Source organism: Dermochelys coriacea, chromosome 3 (genome assembly GCF_009764565.3).
Source record: "Dermochelys coriacea isolate rDerCor1 chromosome 3, rDerCor1.pri.v4, whole genome shotgun sequence".
NCBI classification, from domain to species: domain Eukaryota; kingdom Metazoa; phylum Chordata; order Testudines; family Dermochelyidae; genus Dermochelys; species Dermochelys coriacea.
Window position 1 is genome coordinate 136,845,584 of NC_050070.1, and position 21,681 is coordinate 136,867,264.

General features: G+C 41.2%; 1 protein-coding gene across 1 annotated transcript in view; it reads left to right on the forward strand.

Moving 5' to 3' along the window:
- ACTN2 (actinin alpha 2) overlaps window positions 1–21,681 on the forward strand; it is an 86,681-nt gene that overhangs the window by 17,592 nt on the left and 47,408 nt on the right. Inside the window, exons 2-3 of the mRNA XM_043511413.1 lie at window positions 13,906–14,020; window positions 16,454–16,573. Coding sequence (XP_043367348.1) covers window positions 13,906–14,020; window positions 16,454–16,573 — 235 coding nt within the window. The remainder of the gene's footprint in view (window positions 1–13,905; window positions 14,021–16,453; window positions 16,574–21,681) is intronic.

Consider the following 21,681-nt stretch of genomic DNA (forward strand, 5'->3'; position numbering starts at 1 on the left):
CAGGCAGAATTTGGCATTGTACTATATGTAAAACAAAGCACTGTAATGTCTTAATTGTTAAATTATTAAATGCTAGAACAATGTGGCTTACTGGAAGAGATCAGTGTATTAATGAACTTTTGCTCCAAGGGGAAATACAAAATTAACCTTTGCAAGAATAAAAGACATCAAAGGCCATAGTGTCAAAAAGACAGCATTCAAGCCTAGGTATTGTTCTGTTCCATCAGTCCTTTTTTCCTATCTCTCTCCTCCCTCACTACCCCCTTGCCCATGTACCCACCCCTGCCCAAAACTTTAACCTCTGATGTTAAAGTATATATTTAACCTAATTTAGCAACTTTAGGTCTGGATCTGCTCTTCTCACAAGTTATGTGTGCCAAGCGATCGTTTTTCACTCAGTAGTACTTTCAGTGTGAGAACACTTGTAAATTTAATAAATTATCCAGTTTCATTCACATTTTGTAATATATTTTATATTTACAGAACCAGCATTTTTGAGTGGCACAAAAGGGTCCTTAATTTACGTATTTTAGATAATTAAATGGCCTCTATCACCATGGTATCTGAGGATCTCACAATCTTTAATATATTTGTCCTCACAGCACTCCAGTGAGGTAAGGAAGTAGTCTATGGATGGGAACTGAGGTATAGAGAGACTAAGAGTATGTCTACATAGCAAAGAAAAATCCGCATCTGGCCCATGCCAGCTGACTCAGGCTGTGGGGCTGTTTCATTGCTATGTAGACTTCCAGGCTCAGGTTGGAGTCAGAGTTCTGGGACCCTTCCATCCAGGCTCTAACCTGACCCCAGAAGTCTACAAAGCAATGAAACAGGTCTGCAGCTTGAGCCCCATGAGCCCGCATCAGCTGGCACAGACCAGTTGTGGGTTTTTCTTTGCTGTGTAGATGTATCCTCGGGAACTTGCCTGGTCCTACAAGAAGTCTGTAGTGTAGTAGGGACTCGAAACCATGGCTCCCAAGTCTCAAGTTAGCACCTTAGCCACTGGATCATGCTTCCTTTCTGATCAGTATAGCAATTTAATTGAACTCCACTGGTTGTGGTGGGTTGCCGAGTTGCCTGCTGCAATCAAACTTGTCTTGTAACAAAGCTTGTGTCATCAGTGGTAATGAAACTTTCTGCATGAGAGAGGAATGGAATATTATACCTGCTGTTCATCTGAAGTTGTAGGTCCCTATGGTGTAATCAGAGAGTCAGATTAACTTGTGAAGGATGCAATGCCATAGATATGTGGGCAGCCAATGGACCATTTCTGAGCACCAGGTATGGTTGATGGAGCCAGGATTTCCAGATGACCATGTCTAAACTGCTGCTGTCCATCCTGAGGTGGCAAGCAGTCCTGCGCTCCTGCAGCTTTATTTACTAACTCTGAGACCATGTAAATCTATTATTTTTGTTTGCTAGAACAGGGCTTGTTGGTGTGAGAGAGCGAGAGCTAATGAACTATAATGGAGTTGGCACATTGCTTTGGCTCTCACAGCAAAAGCCCCTGTAGAAATTGATGAAAGGAATGAAATTCTGTACACTGGTAATCTTTTTCAAGTTAGATTGACAGTATGTTGAACTGTATTCTGTGGCCTTATGTGCAAATTCACACAGGTTTAGGCTGGTGATTTTTACAATAGTAGGACCTATGAAATGCAACTAAGCAGTTCCATCCAGTAGAGGGTAATACTGTATACAAACACGAGACTGCACATTACAGTAGGAATTTAGGCGGCTGTGTCATTTCTGGGTTTGTTCCTTTGTGTCTCTAGCTGCAGCATCCTTTGTCTGTGGCTGCAGCACCAATCGTCTTGTCTTGTTACAGGTAATCAGGCTGACCATATGGCTTCCTTGTATTTCATTATTTTATTTTTCAAGTTATAGTATCTATATTATTTAAAATGTTTAATAGTGCTCTAACTGGATGGTATTGCCCTTGTTATCGCCATGGAGTTTATATTAGGAGTTAATGCTGACAGTTGCAGTATTAACTCTCGCTCCATGCCTTCTTCCAAATCTGAGGCCTGATCCAAAGCCCAATTAAGTCAATGGAAAAACACCTATTGCTTTCAACTGGCTTTGGATCAGGGCTTGGAGTAGGGATAGTTTGGAGATTTAGGAGAGGAGCCAGTATCAGTGCAGCTTCCAGAGTTCAGAATGAATCATGCAGGCTCTTTGTGGGATGCTCCTAGTCTACTGGATTTCCCTGTGGATCTATTGGAATATCCATAATTTTACTGGTAGTCTTATCCCTTCTACAGTCTCATAGACTTTAAGGTCAGAAGAGACTATCATGATCATCTAGTCAGACCTCCTGCACATTGCACGTCACAGAACCTCACCCACCCACTCCTGTAATAGTCCTGAGAAACCCTTCCCTCACAAGAGGACAATGAGTTGGGAACAGTGTATGCAGTGATCCACATGCAATTTCCCCTGGAACTTCTCTGCCTGATGGGTTTTTACAATGCAGCCCTTTTTCTGTTGACTCCACTAAAAGAAATCACTAATGGAACTGTAACAAAATTCTTGATGATCTTCTTGACATTTGCCAGTGTCCAAGACATTTGTCTTGGTGGTGATCTCCTAAAGTTATTCTTAAAGTGATATTTAAATGCTTTAGAATCTTCAGCTTTTTTTGGCAATAATCAGGCCTGTGAAATGGACATGTAGTCACACAGTAATGGAGGTTGCGTATTTTCCAGGAAACCCTATCCTCATATAGGATTAGACCACCTGCTTTGTAAGGGCTAAAGTCTTCCCTGACTGTTCTGTGTGCATAGAATTCCCATTAATGCTAGTGGAGCTTACGTTTTGTCTACTGAGTAGGGAATGTGCCTCTTTAATTATACACCTCATGTATAATAGGGTTGTGGGAATCAGTGATGAAAAAGACCTTTCAGTTTATGGAGTCGATCTCCTAGTAGGGTGGACTGTTCGCAACTATGATCCAGTGTGGTGTCCGTTTAATCTCTGATATGATCACTATTACACTTTCAGACAGAAGAGCTTAGTAGGGCTTTTCCAACTCTGAATTCTGAGACCTTGTGATTCTTTATTTTCTAGTGCCTTTTTTAGTTTTTCTGGTTCTGCAGTTTAAATGACCTCACTGTCAGGAATTTTTCCATGATATTTAGCCTAGATTTTCCTTTTCTTGATTTCTTTGAATGACTCCTACGTATGGTACATAATCCCTTGAACCATCCTAGATAGTTCACCCACTTCAAATATTTACATCTTTTACATAATCAAATTCAGTTAGCAAGTTGCTGTGCTATACACTAACATTTCACTTCCAGAGGACTTCCTGTCACTCAGTGATTGAATAACGTTAAGTTCCTGTAAAAATGACACTTCCAGAAGAGGTAGGATTTAAGGCTCCAGAACTGTAGGTCACCCTAGTTATTTTATGAAATTGTACCAGAATTGCATTTTGGCTTTTGTTTTGGGGTGGAAAAAAAAGAAAAGGGGTAAAATACAAACTCGAGTTCAAACAACTGAAAAAAAATCTAATCCTTTATTTATTATTTCTAGTTCATACCAACTCAGTAATAGTGCAGCCATTTCTATACATTTGTAGAAAACCCCACACACATCAATTAATAGCCATACGGGTACATTTAAAACTGAAACTTAAATAAAATGGTGCCAGGCAGTTTCATTGCACTTGCTGCATATTACCACATGGCTGCAAAGGGTTGGTCTATTTTTTGTCATTTATTCCTGGCTCTGCCACTGACCTGCTGTGCGTCTTCGGGCAAATATCTTCACCTCTGTTCTCCCTTTTGACCTTCATGTGTCTTGTTCAGGTAACCTGCAAACTCTTTTTTGAGGCAAGGACTTTCTCTCACTATGTGTTTGTACTCTGCCAGGCACACTAGGGCCTCTAGGTGCTACTGTAGTACAAGCAGCAAACAGTAATAGCTGCTGTTGTTTTACCCAGCAGCAAACTACAGAGCAGCAGAAGCTAGATATTATGTACAGTGATGCTACAAGCTGTACTTCGTATTAAATGGTAAAAATAGTGTAGATAGGTCACTTCAGCAATTGCCAAGAGAAAAATGAGAAATCACAGTAAAGGAAGTTCCAATTTGAAAGGTTTCCTTCCCACAGTGGAGAAAATTGTGTAGATTTATGGCAATAAATCCATTCCTCAGTTATTGTAGCTTCCTCTGTGCAGGGCTTCCAGCTGGGTCTCTTGGCTGTTTGCGGCCTGTGCAGAAGGCAGTAGAGCGCCTATTCACAGGGAGGAGTAATATGATCGTATTACTCCAACTTAGCAATGACTGCCTATAAAGAGGCTGGTCTTTTTGGCTTTTTGGGCTCTTAATGGAGAGGAGCCTGGATATATTGAGACCTGCTCCTTAAGTCTTGTCCTGGTGGGTATTTGCATTCTGAGGGCCTGCAGTTCCCACTGGCTTCAGCTAGAAGTAGCGTAGGTATTCAGCACCTCAGGAAATCATTCCCCCTTTTACAGTTCCACTATCACACTTTAAGTCAGTGGGTGACAAAGCCTTTGTTCCAGTGGCCCCTACACTGTGGAACTCTCTTGCTAGTTTAAATATTGTCACTTTGGCTTTTCATCATTTTTCCTACTGTTTTACACTTGCACAGTTAAAATCAAAAAGGCAAAAAATGCAGACATCAGCGTTCCAATGATATCAACTTGTCTGTGTTTCATCTCCTATATGTTTGCATGGTATTCGTTTTACAACATAAATAGTAAGCTATTAAGTAATATTACTGCATACTTACCTGGGAAAACAAAATAGAAAATAGTAATATATGCGCCATGTGGCTGAGTTAATCTTGCTATACATAAGAGTAAGAATTGCGATAGCAGAGTATATCAATGATCATTCCAATCCAGTAAACTGTCTCTGACAAGGGTGAATACCAGATGCTTCAGAGCAAGATGGAAGAAACCCCAGGGTGGAAAATTATGGAATAACCTGATAAAAAACAGTGAAAACCTGACCTCATTAAACTCAATGGTAGTTTTGCCATTGACTTGAGTGGGAACAGGATTTCATCCACAGTGTGTTCCTTTTTAACCCATTTTTCCTTCCTCCTCACCCCACATATACACTTGGCCTGGGCTATTGTCTGGCTTGAGACAATTTTCTACAAGACAGTTTAACAGGGTAACTGCTCTATTACGAGGGATAAATCTTAGCAGTGAAAAACACTTACTTTGATTTTTTTTTAAAGACAGCTTAGAATTTGCAAAATATTATACAGTGCTGCAAAAATTGCTGAGAGTTGTTTCTGAGCTCTTAATGATCTCCTCACTCTAAATTTTTTTGCATTAGCCATAAGACCATTCTACCCCATTTGTGTTTTTTCCATCATCTTGTGCCCCTTGGTGGGGGTCAAGAGTTCATTTATAAATAAAATTATTATTACAAATTATTGTGGCAAGCAATCACCACTACATTAAAAAAAACAGACTCCACAGTATGGTATGTCTGACTGTAAACTGAAATGAATCAATGCTTTAATTTCTTACTCCATCCTAATTGATAAGAGTACTAGTAATTCCCATATACACTTGTTAAAGAAAGACCAGATCACGTAGTTTGCTGAGTGTATGTGTATGTTTTTTTAAATTTATACTTTAGTAATGAGGTTTTGTTTAGAGCCATATAAGAGGCTTATAACTAGGAGTAACAGGACCAGAGGGAGAAAATGAGAATTTAAGTTAAATATTAGGGGGGAAGGGGGAATTTCCTAAAAGTGAGATTTCTTAGACTGTTGAATTGTCCTCCAGGGAGAATAACAGGAACACCATCTTTTGTCACAGCTAGAAGAGATTGAGTAGATACTGTGTAGGGAGTCTTTCTGCACTGGCCGGTGGATGAATCAAGTGACCTAATTGTTTGTGCTTTCTATCTCTGATTTCTACATTTTTACTCAGATATGATAACAGCAATGGGCTAGATTCATCCCTGGGATAATAGTGCAGCTTCATTGACCTGCCTACAATACCTCTGAATTTGGCCCAATGTGTGTGTTGTATCACATCTATGCAACAAGTATAAGTTGTGCCAATGGGAAACTGTTCTCTCTCTCTCTCTTGCTCTGTCTCTCTCTCTCTCTTTTAAACTAAAAATAATGGTAAAGTTTCTTTGTTACATGCATACAGCTAGCATGCAGATTGTGTTCCAAGCGGAGAGAAAGGCCCTGATGCTGAAGTTCCATGGATACAGGAGTCCATGCTAGCAGGTCGCATTGAAGGATCAGGGCTTACATTTTGAAATATGAATAATAGGCAGAAGCTGGCTGTGCTTCAAAGAGAGACTTCAGTCTCCTCTAGTAGGAATGTTCTGGCTGGCTTTCTCTCTGCAGCACTCTTGCCATGTACTCAGAGCACAGTAAAATACCACATATAGCTACAGAGCGAGTCATTGCATCTCTTTTAGGCTTGAAGTAATTAACAATCCCAATTGCCACCATTTGAGAGAGCAGGGATATATCAGGATCAGTGCTGTGAAGCAAAATAATTGTCAGTTTTAAGCAATTGTCCCTTTTAAGTAAATAGCAGGAGTCACCCAAGTGTGTGTATTAACACATGAATGCACATCTTTTTAGGAAACCCTGCCAGCTTATATTTTCCACTTCTCTGAAGGCCTGAAGATCTAGTTGTAAAGATCACTTTATCTGAGCTTGTTCCCCGTCCCCTGTTCAGTAGACTGCAAGGTCCACAAGGCAGTTGTGCTGCTTCACAAAACAGAAATCTAAAGTATTAAGTTTTTTATTAGTGTTGCACTGTGTATATGTATGTGTATTTTGATCTATCATTGCTCGATTGAGCACTGTATATTTTTATCTTATGGAATAATCATGGGTAGGGTTAGAAACAAAAAGAAACGATTAGGAAGGCCAGTAGCTGTTTTGAGAGAGAAAACAAGAACTCTCTTAAAATCAGTTTGAATTTTAAATAGGTGGTGTAATTAGTATAGGAAACGTAAGAAAGTTATTGCGACCCATCTTTCTTTGGTTCCATTGAATCAGTCAAAGAGAGCATTAGCCTTTTTGTGAGATGTGAGTACATGCTAGTGGGAAACAACTGGCACTTTCTCAATGAAATATCTCAAATGTTACATCAGGACCAAAGGCTCATAATTACAGTAGTGTTCTCCTTTTATAATTCTGGGGCAGCATCAAAAGAAAGTTAAATTTTTATCAGTACTCTAACATACGCAACATATATGGGCTTTCCTATTACTGTAGGACCCTTTCTGCCTTCATACATGTTTATTCAATCAGAAATACTATGTCCTTCAATTTGCATCCTTACAAAAGTATACATAGTTTTTGGGAGTTACTTGCACTAGGACTGCAAGTTGGGGTTACCCCGATGACTGCAAATTCACATGTTCATGGCAGTTCAGTAGCTTACATGAAATCAATTTGGTCTTAGTCCAGTTTTCAGTGAACATATTTTTACATCACAAATGACACTGACAATCCTTTTGGTGGTCTTTGCAGAGAGGCCAAGCACTGCCTGCATAAAACCTGAATTACTCTGTCATCCCTCAACATAGGCTTTCCAAATCAGGATTGACACAATTGGTGGTATGTTTTGGGAAAGTTTCCTATAGGGGTCGGAGAGTAGTTCAAATTCCATGCCCTTTCGTTCACAGCTCTCTCTGCTTAGAGTGACAACACAGGTTTTCTTGTACTGGTGGCTTTTGTGATGGGCATTTAAAAAAAAAATTAGAGTCTGCTTTTTGCAAATAAATTCAAACCTGAAAAGGCCAATGTTCCAGGCATTTAATTGCACCTATTTTAGCATATACTATTGCTCTGTGATGTCAGTTCCACCCTGCTCATCATGGCAGTCTGCTACCTTGATATGCTCCCAACAGGTCAGCAGTGAAAATAATTTGCTTTTCCTAATTCATCCTCATTTCAGTCCCAGAGGATTTAAGATTTGCAGAATATAGTGTTATATGCTGGTTGTGTTTTGATCCCCAGGACCTGAGCTTGCTTTGAATTGCTGCTTACTGACTTTTTATATTTGTCAGAGCCGGAGTAATGCCAATTTATGCTCTCAACAAATGGGATCACAATGAGAGAGTGCAAGAATGAGGATTAAACAAGATGTGAACTGTGGAAGGTGTCGCAAGCTTAGGTGTGTAGTGAGTTTTGTTAGGCAACTTCTTATCTGTAGCATTACTGAAGTCAGTAATAGTCTCTCTTTTGACATTAAATGATGTCCATATAGCTGTGTTTAGTTCTAGGCAAACAAGACAGTATTTTGAGGCCACTGGATTATACAGTCACATGCAGATAGTCTGCTGGAAGGTACATGAGCTGTGCTTTCAAGGAGGCACAAGGCAACTGAAATACAGATAACAGTATTTCATGAACAAAGCACACGCACTGGAAAAAAACGTTGCGATGAGAAGCTGCAGTTGTCTCTTGCTGTACTTGACCAGTCAGAACAAACTGAGACCTGGTGTAAGCGGGTGTCATACCATAAAAAGGAATAGTGCTTCAACAGAACTTTATTTAGCCCACTGTGTAGGTTTTGTGGGTTGTAATCAGATCATTTTTTTAAGTTTACCATTTTTGAGAGACTACAGGTATGAGTCCATGTCTTATGTTGGTAATTTTCAGTTTGTTGATCAATTTTGATTTAATGTTCAGACACATAAAAATGTAATAAAAAGGAAAGCAAAAATTAGCACAGAAAAGGCTTTGTGGGACAATCTATAAAAGTGAAGATGAACTGATCCCTTGTCAGTCTGCTCATCTAAAACAGTTTGATTGGCCAAAGTAGCATCTTTGATTTCTTTATGGAGTAGCAACATCACCTGCTCAGTATCTTCAAAATCTTTATAAAATGAACAATAACATCAGAAAAAAGAGAAGGTAGGTAGAGCAGAAGAGATGAGAGGGAATAAAGAGGAAGTGTGATCTAGTGGTTAGGTCACAGGGCTGAGTGCTAGAACATCCAGCTTCTATGCCTAGCTTTGCCACCGAGTTAATATGAACAAGTCATATAACAGCTCTATGGCTCAGTTTATCCACCTGTAAACTTAGTATAATAAAAAGTACTTATCTCTAAGGGGTGTTTGAATTAGTTAATGTTTTCAAACCTCTTTGGGACCCGCCGATGAAACCATATTTTAGAATATTCTGCTTAGGTTCTTACATTGTGCTGATCGTTGTGGTATTTAAACACTATGTAAGTACAAAGTAGTGAGGCCAACAGAGAAATTAGAGGTGGGAAATATTTTAATTTGCTTGGATGATGAACCCAAGTATCAGATTAATCTTTGGTCAACAGCAAAAAAGAAATCAACATAACCCTCAATACAGTCCTGTGTTGAGATGGATGAGATCACAAACATAGCACTGTGACCTGTCTTTTCCCAGTTTTGATGGATCTATTTTTACCATCTGCTTGGCTGTTCAGACCTAGCCTAGTCCTGTGTCCCCAAAACAGTTCTGCAAAATACAATAGCATCTGAAAGTAAATGGATAGCCATTATTTTGGTGAGTGTGAAAGGCTCAGACATTTATTGGTTAGCTTTTCTAATGGGTGTGCCGGGTTTCCATGTAACAAGTTCCTGTCCATTTTATCTTTGGGTGCTTTACGCTGTGTCTTCTACATTACTCTAATATCTCTCTGTCATAGGAGGAGTACTATAATTTCTGGTATTTGCAAATGTGCTTTACTGACCCATGTCACTAATACTAATTACACATGCTCAGAGATGCTGGAGGCAGACAAAAGCTGTAACAAGCTAGATTCTGGTAGTATTTGATTATGCCAGGTACCACCATAGGGCTTCATTGTGCGCAACCCTGTGCAGGTTCACATGTGCAGAGAGGGTGCTTTTTATCCTGGGGTTGGGGCCTGGTACAATCTGGTCGTTGCACTCCTGTGGGCCCAAGGACTCAATGAGGCTAGTACCAAAAAGCAAAGCAAGCCACTCCAAAGTGAGAGGGCCCAGGTGGGTGTGGGACCGTGGCCCTGCTTCCTCAGAAGCAGCATATATGGCTTCTTCCATGTGTGGAGAGCACACAGCACTTTTGTGGAAGGTGAGGCAGTGGCGATCAAGGAGGGGGGGGGACTGTGTCTGAATCTGATAGGACAACCTTTGACAGCCCTCGTTTGTGTAGTGTAGTACACTGCTACCAGTGCAGAGCTCTGCCTGAAAGCCATAATATAGCTCTTAAGGCTTGTCAACACTAGCAGTCGGATGTTGCAGCACCCTACCAGGCCTGTAAAACACCTTGTGTCTGTTTCATATGCTGGGTAATAATACCCAAGATTCCATGCTTGTAAAATTCAACTGGCTCTTAAGAGAACTATGTACATAGATGCTACAGCTAACATTCTAGCCATATGCACATAGACTGACTTCCTGGTGCTTTCTCCAGACTCTTCTCCTCTGCAACCTGGGCTCCTTCCTCCAAGTCCATATAAGAAGCTACAATGTTCCCCCCCCCAACACATTTTTCCAACAATGCACAGGCATGCACACCACAGTCCTGTCTGCACTTGCTCAGTGCCAGTCTAGGCACAGTTGCATCCACAGTCATGTTTTTCTGCACTGCTGCAATGCCACTGTGTGTAGGAACTGCAAATGCTGCAGCTGCAATGGTAAAGTCAGTCCCTGCAGTGCAATTCATAGATAGATAGATTCATAGACTTTAAGGTCAGAAGGGACCATTATGATCATCTAGTCTGACCTCCTACACAACGCAGGTCATAGAATCTCACCCACCCACTCCTGTAACAAACCCCTAACCTATGTCTGACCTATTGAAGTCCTCAAATCATGGTTTAAAGACTACAAGGTGCAGAGAGTCTTCCAGCAAGTGACCCGTGCTCCATGCTGCAAAGGAAGGCGAACCCCCCCCAGGGCCTCTGCCAATCTGCCCTGGAGGAAAATTCCTTCCCAACCCCAAATACGGCGATCAGCTGAACCCTAAGCATGTGGGCAAGACTCACCAGCCAGACACCCAGGAAAGAATTCTCTGTAGTAACTCAGATCCCACTCCATCTAACATCCCATCACAGGCCATTGGGAATATTTACTGCTAATAGTCAAAGACCAATTAATTGCCAAAATTAGGCTATCCCATGATACCATCCCCTCCATAAACTTATCAAGCTTAGTCTTGAAGCCAGATATGTCTTTTGCCCCCACTGCTCCCCTTGGAAGGCTGTTCCAGAACTTCACTTCTCTGATGGTTAGAAACCTTTGTCTAATTTCAAGTCTAAACTTCCTGATGGCCAGTTTATATCCATTTGTTCTTGTGTCCACATTGGTACTGATCTTAAATAATTCCTCTCCCTCCCTGGTATTTAGCCCTCTGATATATTTCAGAGAGCAATGCTATCTCCCCTCAGCCTTCTTTTGGTTAGGCTAAACAAGTCAAGCTCCTTGAGTCTCCTTTCACAACACAGGTTTTCTATTCCTTGAATCATCCTAGTAGCCCTTCTCTGTACCTGTTCCAGTTTGAATTCATCCTCCTCAAACATGGGAGACCAGAACTGCACACAGCCCACAGCCCTGGTTTTGTCACCTCACAAGGCACTTACCTGTTGGCTGCATGAAGGGCTTAAAGCAGCAGAGGCAATTCTTGGCTGCTCTTGGCTCATCCCAGTCACTCCACTCATCCTGACACCCCAAGGGCCACAGTAGCATTTTAGGATGTAAAAACAGAACTGTAACTCAAATTTTATTAAACAATTTTAAACATTCAAATAGGCTTTTTTTTGGTCTCACAGAGAGTCCCCTGAAAATACAAGAACAAACATTAATGATGGTTCACTTCTGCGCCCACAGGCCCAAAAGGAAAAAGGCTAGATCTGCCTCCATGGGCTGAATGAAAAGTCTGAAGAGGTATTTTTGTGTGTGCATAATTTACATAAAATTTACATATTTCTAAAGAGGGCATTTCATTGCACAGATCCCCCAAATCCATTGCCTCTGCCCCATAGCCATCGCCAGTGATTTCAGTAGATGGACACAGAAGGGGAGCAGAGTGCTCATTTAATTAGCCATGGAGTAGGAGCTTCAGAGAATCACTGCTTCCTCAAGCCGGGGGAGGAGGAGCGATCTGGTCTGCTTTTACCACAGGAGGCAGAGAGCTGTGCTCCCACATGTTCTCCTCTCCCCCTTCCTTTAACTCCAGACACATCTGTTTCCATACACTCCCTCATTTCTAGGGCCCTACCAAATTCATGGCCGTGAAAATTGCGTCATGGACCATGAAATCTAGTCTTTTGTGTACTACCCTGTGCTATACAGATTTCACGGAGGAGACCAGTGGCTCTCAAACTGGAGATCCCAACCAAAAAGGGGGTCAGAAAGTAATTGTGGGGGGGTCTCAGTATTGCTATCCTTACTTCTGCACTGCTCCCTTCAGAGCTGGATGGCCAGAGAGTGGCAGCTGCTGACTAAGGGCCCAGCTCTGAAGGGAGCAGCACAGAAGTAAGGGTGGCAATACCATACCATGCCATCCTTACTTTTGTGCTGCTGCTGGTGGCGGTGCTGCCTTCAGAGCTGGGTGCCTGGCCAGAGGCCACCGCTCTCCGGCCACCCAGCTGTGAAGGAAGCACCGCCACCAGCAGCAGTGCAGAAGTAAGGGTGGCAGTACCGCAACCCCCCCACAATAACCTGGTGACCCCCCCACAACCTCCTTTTGGGTCAGGACCCCTATAGTTACAACACCATTCAAATTTAAATAGCTGAAATCATGAAATTTACAAAAAGAAAAGGAGTACTTGTGGCACCTTAGAGACTAACAAATTTATTAGAGCATAAGCTTTCGTGAGCTACAGCTCACTTCATCACGAAAGCTTATGCTCTAATAAATTTGTTCGTCTCTAAGGTGCCACAAGTACTCCTTTTCTTTTTGCGAATACAGACTAACAGGGCTGCTACTCTGAAACATGAAATTTACAATTTTTAAAATCCTATGACTGTGAAATTGACCAAAATGGACTGTGAATAAAGCAGGGCCCTACTTGTTTCCCCCAGGGAAGTCACCAGTTTGTCTCCACTTGCTCATCAGCTCTCCCCCGTCCTGCCATGCCACAAGTACCTCAAAGCCTTTTCTTTTCAGCAACTGCCATGGCTTCACCAGTGGCTGAGTCCCTGCCTCCTCCTTTCTCCCCCCTCCCCACCCCCAGCCAAGAGTGCTCCCTCCTCTCAGGTCCTCTCTGACTGGAGCAGGAGGGAGGAGCTGAGGGAAGGGAGGGTGCTTGCTGAAATATTGGAAAAGAAAGGAACATTGTTTCAGCCACTGGCCCAACCCACCCTGGTAGCTGTCAAAGGACTGAAACCCCTGCTGAGACCATGCTGAAGATAGGCTCAACAGCCTTTCCCAAAACTGGGGGTTAGTAAGGTCTGGTCTAGGTTGGCGTTGCCTTAGCAATGAGAACTGGACAAAATAATCAGGCTCAGTGGTTTTACAGAGAGAAAGAGAAAAAGAAACAATACTCTCGTTGTATGTTGTCTTTCATAATAAATTTAACTATGAAAACTTCTATCTCTGCACTTGGGTGTTTCACCAAGTTGTGGTCACAATCTGGAAGTTAAAACAAGGAGAAAACCAAATTAAAAAAAAAATTCATGAAGAATCAGGCCACACTGAAATACAGACATTGTGCAGATTCTGTAATGGCTGTGCATGGCTCATTGTAAAGCTTCCAACAGACTGGGCTGTATTTCTTTTTCAAAAAGTCTGTGTTTTAAAAAGCATTTTGTTTCTTATCAATATTACTAGTAAGCCCCAGGATTATCAATATTACTAGAAGTCCCAGGCAGCCTTGACAATCTTATCTGCATGGTTTGCTCACTCAGATGGTTCAGCAGTTGCTTTGAAAGATGCCATGATGACAAGTATTTTGTTTTCCTTCTGCTGTTACAGACCTTTACAGCTTGGTGCAATTCCCACCTCAGGAAAGCAGGCACACAGATTGAGAACATTGAAGATGACTTCAGGAATGGCCTTAAACTGATGCTCCTCTTGGAAGTCATTTCAGGTTTGTTGAAACAAAATGTCTAATGCATTTAGTAAACACCACCCCTGACTCTAGAACCTCCTAGAGATTTTGTAGTGGAAAACTATAACAGAAGTTAATCCTCGACCTTCAGGAGGGCTAGGAGCAATCTTGTTTTCCAGTTGCATGGGACAGCAAAACTCCAGTCCAACAAGTGATCTGTTCACTGTCCATTGGAGGAGCTGCTGACCTGTATTTAAGAATCCTGAGCAAATTGAGGGACCATTGCATCTGATCTGAGGTTGAAAATAAAAAGTGGTCTCACCTCAGTTTCTTTGTAAATATTCTTGAATAGTAAAGGAAATGGATGATTTGTCCACCAGCACTTACTGCTTTTCTGCCTCCATTCCTCCAGTTCTAAATCTCACTGCACACAATTGGGAATTGTGTGCACATTTTGTCCCCCTCCTGCATATTCCTACTGGAAATTGTGCACCTGCCTAATTCCTACAGAAAATTGTGCACCTGCCTAATTCCTACAGAAACAAAACCAGAAAATGAATAAATAAAAACCTTTGAAATAACCGCAGCTTCTTGTTGGACAACCAGATCTGAGATCCTGGTTATCCTTGGACTGGCCAATTAAAAAAAATTTTTTTTCTTAGCCTGCCTCAGGGTGAGGTGTCATCAGCGGGAAAAAAAATAAGTGAAATACCCTCTGAAAAGAATGAAAACTGTTAAAGATCCACAGTGCATGAGTGAGCTTAAAGAGTTACAGATGAATACATTTTAAAACAAAGGAGCTGAAAACTGGATCTGCTTTTCCTTACCTGCAAAGTCTGTGTTCAAGGTTCTGTGCTTCTGAGCTGATGATATCACAAAGCCATACTATGACTGTAGCTGTCTGAACCATTTGGCTTTGGGTGATATCACAAACTGCTGTTGGAGGGACATAAAACCTGAAGGACCAGTCATCAGGCCCTGAAACTAAGAGTTTACCTTTCCTCTCCATGTAGAGTTCACAAATTTATTTTTTAACCATTTTATTCAGTTTTTAACCCCTTAGTATGAGTACTCCAAACTTTTTCTTTTCTTTTTTTAATTATTGGGCAAGCTTTTCAAAAGTTGGTGCCTAAAATCAGGCTCAGAAATCCATATTTAGAGACCTTAAATCAGGGGTCGGCCACCTTTCAGAAGTGGTGTGCTGAGTCATCATTTATTCACTCTAATTTAATGTTTTGCATGCCAGTAATACATTTTAACGTTTTTAGAAGGTCTCTTTCTATAAGTCTATAATATATAACTAAACTATTGTTGTATGTAAAGTAAATAAGGTTTTTAAAATATTTAAGAAGCTTCATTTAAAATTAAATTAAAATGCAGAACCCTCTGGACTGGTGGCCAGGACCCAGGCAGTGTGAGTGCTACTGAAAATCAGCTCGCGTGCCACCTTTGGCACACATGCCATAGGTTGCCTACCCCTGCCTTATATAATTAGTGGCCTGATCTTCAAAACTTCTGAGCACTGAACAGCTCCTATTGACTTATTTATACAAACCAGCTAAATCAACCATTTCCTCTGCCATTCAAAGGTGGGGAGCAGTCACCAACAGACTGTGTGATTAGCTGAGGATGCCCCTGAGAAGAGGGGATGAGGGGCATATTGGATGATAAAGGGAAAGAATTAAGGAAAGGAGCATTTCTAAGTCATGTTTTTTTGTGGAAGGCTTTGAATTTGTGTAGGGGGGATTTATTCACATATAGTTACTCTCTTGACCGTTTGAGAAGACATAGTCATGCAGCCTTTGGTACCAGACAGTGGCAGCATGGCTCTGAACAGTCTGCCAGTGATGGATGAGGTTGGGATAAGTCCAGAGGTGGCAGGGATGCCCACAGGGCCCTGATGTCTGGAATTTGGCCCCATTTAACCACACTGAGCCTCAGATTCTGCGTTTTTCCCAGGATACTCCTCTTCTCTCTTGTGCGTCCCTGCCGATCCTGCTGTCCGACAGCAGCTCTTCAATTGCCATGGGTTTGGGGAGATTTTACACAGAAAGGGATGACATGGCTGTCTGATTTATATGATTTTCTTCCCTTGTAATCAGGAAGGAAAGGATGATGAGCTATGAGGAAGGGCCTGTTCACTTCCTTTTTACTTTCTTTCAATTATAAAGCAGACACTAACAGCACAATAAAATATGAAAAGTGTATCCATTTATATACCTCTTATGTTTGGGCAAACATAAAGTTTTATTCAGGTTTCACTGCTGTAGCGGAAGATCAGGGTAAGTCACTTCTTTGCTTTTTTGTGGGTTTGTTCAAAGGCACTTGACATTCTTTCAGAAAAATACCTCCAGAATAACTGTTAGGTTTTAGAAAATGTACTGCATACAATCTATCTGAGTTTTCTAGTCACTTGTGTGTCTGTTGCCAGTTGCCTGTAAGAATAATTGTATTCAATTTGTTGTACTACAGGGGAAAGACTACCAAAACCAGACAGAGGAAAAATGCGCTTCCATAAAATTGCTAATGTCAACAAAGCCCTGGATTATATTGCCAGCAAAGGAGTGAAACTTGTGTCAATTGGTGCAGAAGGTATGTGGAAACACTTGACAATAGGCCTTGGTATCTAGGCATACATATCCCAAAGAAGCTAGACAGCAGAGATCAGGAGCCAAATTTATCCCTGGTACCTCCTTGGCCATGGAAGGCCAAGGCCCCCGATGAATCTTGATGGCTTCTCTGCAGAGGTGGGAAGATAAGAACTGGAAAGCTTTTGGGTGTGGGGAGATGTGGGTTGAGGAAGGGCTTGATGATTCTAGAATTTGCTTCTCTCCATGGTTAGGTTAAATGTCTATAATTTCTTGGTGTCTGCCCATTCATTTTCCTAAAGATTAGGACAACATTTGGTTCTTTCAGTGCCGCCTTTTATTCCAACATGCTATTAAAAACCACTAACTCTAGAAATCAGATAGGAGTCTAGAATGTACCTCATACAGCCCTGGATCTTTGTTTATCTCTTTAGTGAGCATAATGTATAGCGGACTTCTTTTGATGTAATTGCTTGGGAGTTGAGACCTATTCCCAATTGTTACTAGGGTGACTGTACATGGTTACTACATTTTTAAGACCAAGGTTCAACATACTAGATGCAGTTAAAAGAGTGGACAATGGAAAAAGTGGTGGCTGGAGCTGGTTGGATAGTGAACCCAAAATGAAGTGGAACTAGCTGTGGCATGATTATTTTGTTGTTCTGCTCCAAATAGTCACTGTAGTTGCATTAAAATACATGATTGGCTGGTTGGATTTTGAGAAACGTAATCTGATGGCTGAAATAAGCAGGATCTCACAGCAGGTGGGATTTGCCAAATGCAGTTTCCCATTGAGCTTCCCATTCAGCATCTAGACATTACAAAGATTCGTGCTATCTAAATTAGATAGTTTCATGGTTCCCACTCTTGATCTAATTGCCCCATCCCCATGTTTTTATCCTTACTCCAGCCTCCAACCCTTCACCTAAAGGGGCTTAGTGGGAGGGGGGAGGGTAACTGAATTAGAGGGAGGAAGGATATTTAGGTAGGAGTGGGGGAACAACCTTCATGGCTTCAGAGGCAATAGTGCCAATTAGATGAGGTTCGTGGGGGGCAAATATTTCCCCTAAGGTTTTTTGCACTTGCTCAAAGTTCCAGAGGGCCATGTAGCTGGTGGGAGGTGAGCTATGGCCTGACCACTTTTAAGCCATGGTCCTATACTAAATCAGTATGGCTGCTGCTGGAGCATTATTCAGATTTGGCCCAGCCGCCCCTCCATTTATATGGAGGAGCGGCTGGGCCAAATGGTGTTGCAACTGGGCATATAAGGAAACTATTCCTGTACAACAGAGCCCAGGAGAATCCATCAAGAACTTGACTCATGGTGGCACTGGCTCATACACTATGTGGGTCAGAGACAAGACCACCTGGGGTCCCTGTGAGGGAGGAAGGGAGATAAGCAGGGACTGGAAAGGGGTCCCTGCCAGTATGTGTGTGTATGTATGTGTGGAACACTGGAATTCCTCCCCCACTAAAGAAATATCTGAATTGGTGCCACTGTTCACAGGTATAGTTAAGGTTTGGATTGGTGTTTCAGAGCTGCGGGTGTTCATTTAGTTCGTATAAATAGGTGTCATTTGCCAAATTCAGATCCATATCTAGGTTCAGATTTCCAGCATCACCAGAGAACGGATGTGTCAAAGCTGAGTTTTTGGTGGACTCTACTCTGACTTAGATTAGACTGAACTGCCTGGGAGCTTACGTGTGTGTGTGTGTAGCTGTCTTTAAAATATTGATTTTAATTGTTCGTCTTTGGGTATTTGTGGTTTGCATAGTCTCTCCCAAAATCAAAGCTAATATCAAAGTGCTGCTTTAATTAATGTTTTGCTGTTCTTCAGCTACTGAATAGAACAAGGAGAGCCAGGCGGACAAACTATGTAGCAGAAATAGGAAAAAAAAAAAAAAGTGACCCCCCCGGTATACTTTATACTTGTGCTATTCTGAGAGCAATATTGTAGTCTATGGACAGCAGAGGGCATTGAAGAGCCAATTTACACGTGGAAATAGAAATCAGGCGTAAGGCAGACTGTTTGCAGAGCTGGTATAGAAATACTGAACCAACTGGCCAAAGTTAGAATTAAAATGGATTAAACAAATGGTCTGGTGAGTAGTGCTTTTCACTGTCAATGGGAATCTTAAATTCACTGGCTGAGGTGAAGAGCTCTGCTGACGGTTGCTTACTCTACCTGATAATATTTTATACATACTGACCAAGATTTTCTAGGTGCTTAATGTTAGGCTCCTAAATCCATAATTAGGCACTTAAAGAAGCCCCCAGGGATCTCTCATTGATTTGTGGGAGCTGCTGGGTGCACAACACTTCCGAAAATCAGGTCACTTATTTAGGTTTCTAAGTATGGACTTTAAGCTAAGCTCCCAAGTACCCATTTTTAAAGATATTGGCCCCTGTATATACTGTTTTCCACATGAAGATCTCAAACATACATGAATGAATTTATCCTTACAATACCCCGGTGAGGTAAAGTATCAGCCCTGTTTTAGAGATGGGAAAACTGAAGCACAGAAAGGTTAATTGGGCCTTAATGTAAATGAGAAGCAGGTCCGGGCTGAGGAGTCAGGAGTTCTAGGTTATGTTCCCAGCTTTGTCGCAGACTTCTTGTGTAATATTGGGCAAGTTGCTTAACTTTTGTGTTTCAGATTCCTCATCTGTAAAATGGGAGATAATAGTTGCAAAGCTTGATTCATTAATGTTTAGAAAGCTTTTTAGATTCTTGGGTGGAAGGTACAAAAGAAAAGCCAAGTATTATCATTATTATTATTATAATAATATAATAATATTTATTTTGACACAAAGAGGAACATATACATTAAAACAGGCCAAATGGTGTTTCAGCTATGGCTACTGATGGCTGTAAATCACCTAATCTTTCATAAACATTTTTGGGATGTGTTTTAATTTCCAAACTGTGAAGTCACTGTCTCTGCATCTGTTGAGGATCATGTTTAATTTTCTGACACTCTGAGCAATGAAGAGTCTGTAGTGAACCTAGTGCCACCAACTGTGATTTAAACCAGAGGCCCAAAATAAAGATTAAACCACTAGTCCTGTGGAGCTGTATTGCAAAATTCTATTTAATGTGTTTATGAGTTGTCTCTATTCAGTAAATGTGTGGTGTTCGTAGCCCAGGAAATGCCAATCACTGTTTTTTGTTAGTTTTTTTGTTTGTTTTGTTTTTGAGTGGGTGTGATCAGGGTCCTTGTGGGGAGCCAGCTATGGTCACTCAATTAGGGTGACCTGAAAAGAACGGGGCAGTGAAACCCCAAAAAGCTGGTGAATATTCCAATACTTAGATTTACCAAGCCAGCATAAAACAACTTCTTTATTACCTGACTGGTTACTCGGAAGTCCAAACAATACAGTTCCCTTAAAGTGATCTAGCCTCAGGCCTCCATCCAGGTACCCATGGCAAATATGATGAAAATTTCTGTAAATCTTATTTCATCATATAAAAGAAAAGATTCTACCAATCCCAAAGGATTGGACACATTACCTCCCAGGTTAATGAAAGTTTCAGACCTTACCCAAATACACGCTACAGCCAATTCTTATTAACTAAACTGAACTTTGTTAAAAAACAAAAGAGAAGGAGTATGTTTAAAAGATCAATATACATACAGACATGAGTTCAATTCATTGAGGTGCAGATTCATAGCATAGATGATGAGCTTTGTAGTTGCACAGAGTTCTTTCAGAAATAGTTCATAGGTTATAGTCCAATGTCCAAATGTCATATTCAGGGCATACCAGCATAACTGGGACCTCAGTCTTGCAACTCAAACGTCCCCTGATGAAGCCTAAGCAGATCTGAGATGACAGAATCAGGACCCAAGAATCTTTTATACATTTTCATGTCTTTTGACAAGTTGGGAGTTCAAAAGGTAATTAGCATGACTTTGAAAGAGGTCCATCACTGGTACTTCGCTATACGAATTAACATAAGGCCATTTGCTTGTTCCTCCACCATCACAGTACGTTTCAAAGTGAGATGAATACTGAGATATCCTGTGTTTACAAATCATTTAAATGATAGGATGTTCTTTTCACCTCTGAATTATCAGAATACAGTATAGACAGGGACTGCATGATCCACCCTACTCATACATATGTAAATACACAAAAACACAAACATTTTCTCCCCACATGTTTTATGAGGGTTATTTATTTTGCGGGATGTTTTAACCCTTTCTAGCTATGCGTCACATGCGCATGCGGTTTAAAGAAAAAAAATCAAATAAATTGAGGGTGCTTTGTGTTGTATCCTGGGCTGAATAAACTGAGAAATTGAGGAGACTGGTAGTACAGAAGATCATTAATAGGAAGGACCTCCAAGAAGTTTTGTTAGATGAGAAGAAAAAAATTACAAAAAACAAAGTGGGCTGCTGAATCTGCTGAAAGACAAACAACTAAGTAAAATAAGAAAACAACAACAAAACATTTTGGGCCTTCAGTCAACCTCCCGCCGCCCCCCAAATTTTTAGCACTTCTCCATCTTCTTCTCCCCAGAATAATTGTGGATGTCGTTTAGCTTATGTTGGGTTTTGAGCTGAATTGAAAGGTAGGGGCTGCAGTTCTCCCAAAGCAAACAGGCAATGAAAACACAGATATGCATCTGAAGAAGTGAGGTTTTTATCCACAAAAGCTTATGCGCAAATAAATCTGTTAGTCTTTAAGGTGCCATCAGACTCCTTGTTACAGATATGAGAGTTATTCTGGGGATAATACCCCCGATGGCCTGTAGAGGAGGGAGAAAGGAATGAATCAAAGTATGCTTTAATCACCTTCAGCAGTTTAGCAGCTTTGTTCTCCTTGCTTTTTGGTATTTTTTCTATTTATGTCGGATATGTTTTGACTCTTCCATACAATGTTTTAACTAAGGAGACAGAGGAACTGACACATCTACTTTATTGCTGACAAATAATTTGAAAGTTCTGTCTGGAGCCCTTGGAACAGCAGATTGTAGAAGCCAGTCAGAATAGAAAGATTTGTATGTTTGCAGTACTTGTGGCACCTTAGAGACTAACAAATTTGTTAGTCTCTAAGGTGCCACAAGTACTCCTTTTGTTTTTGTGAATACAGACTAACACGGCAGC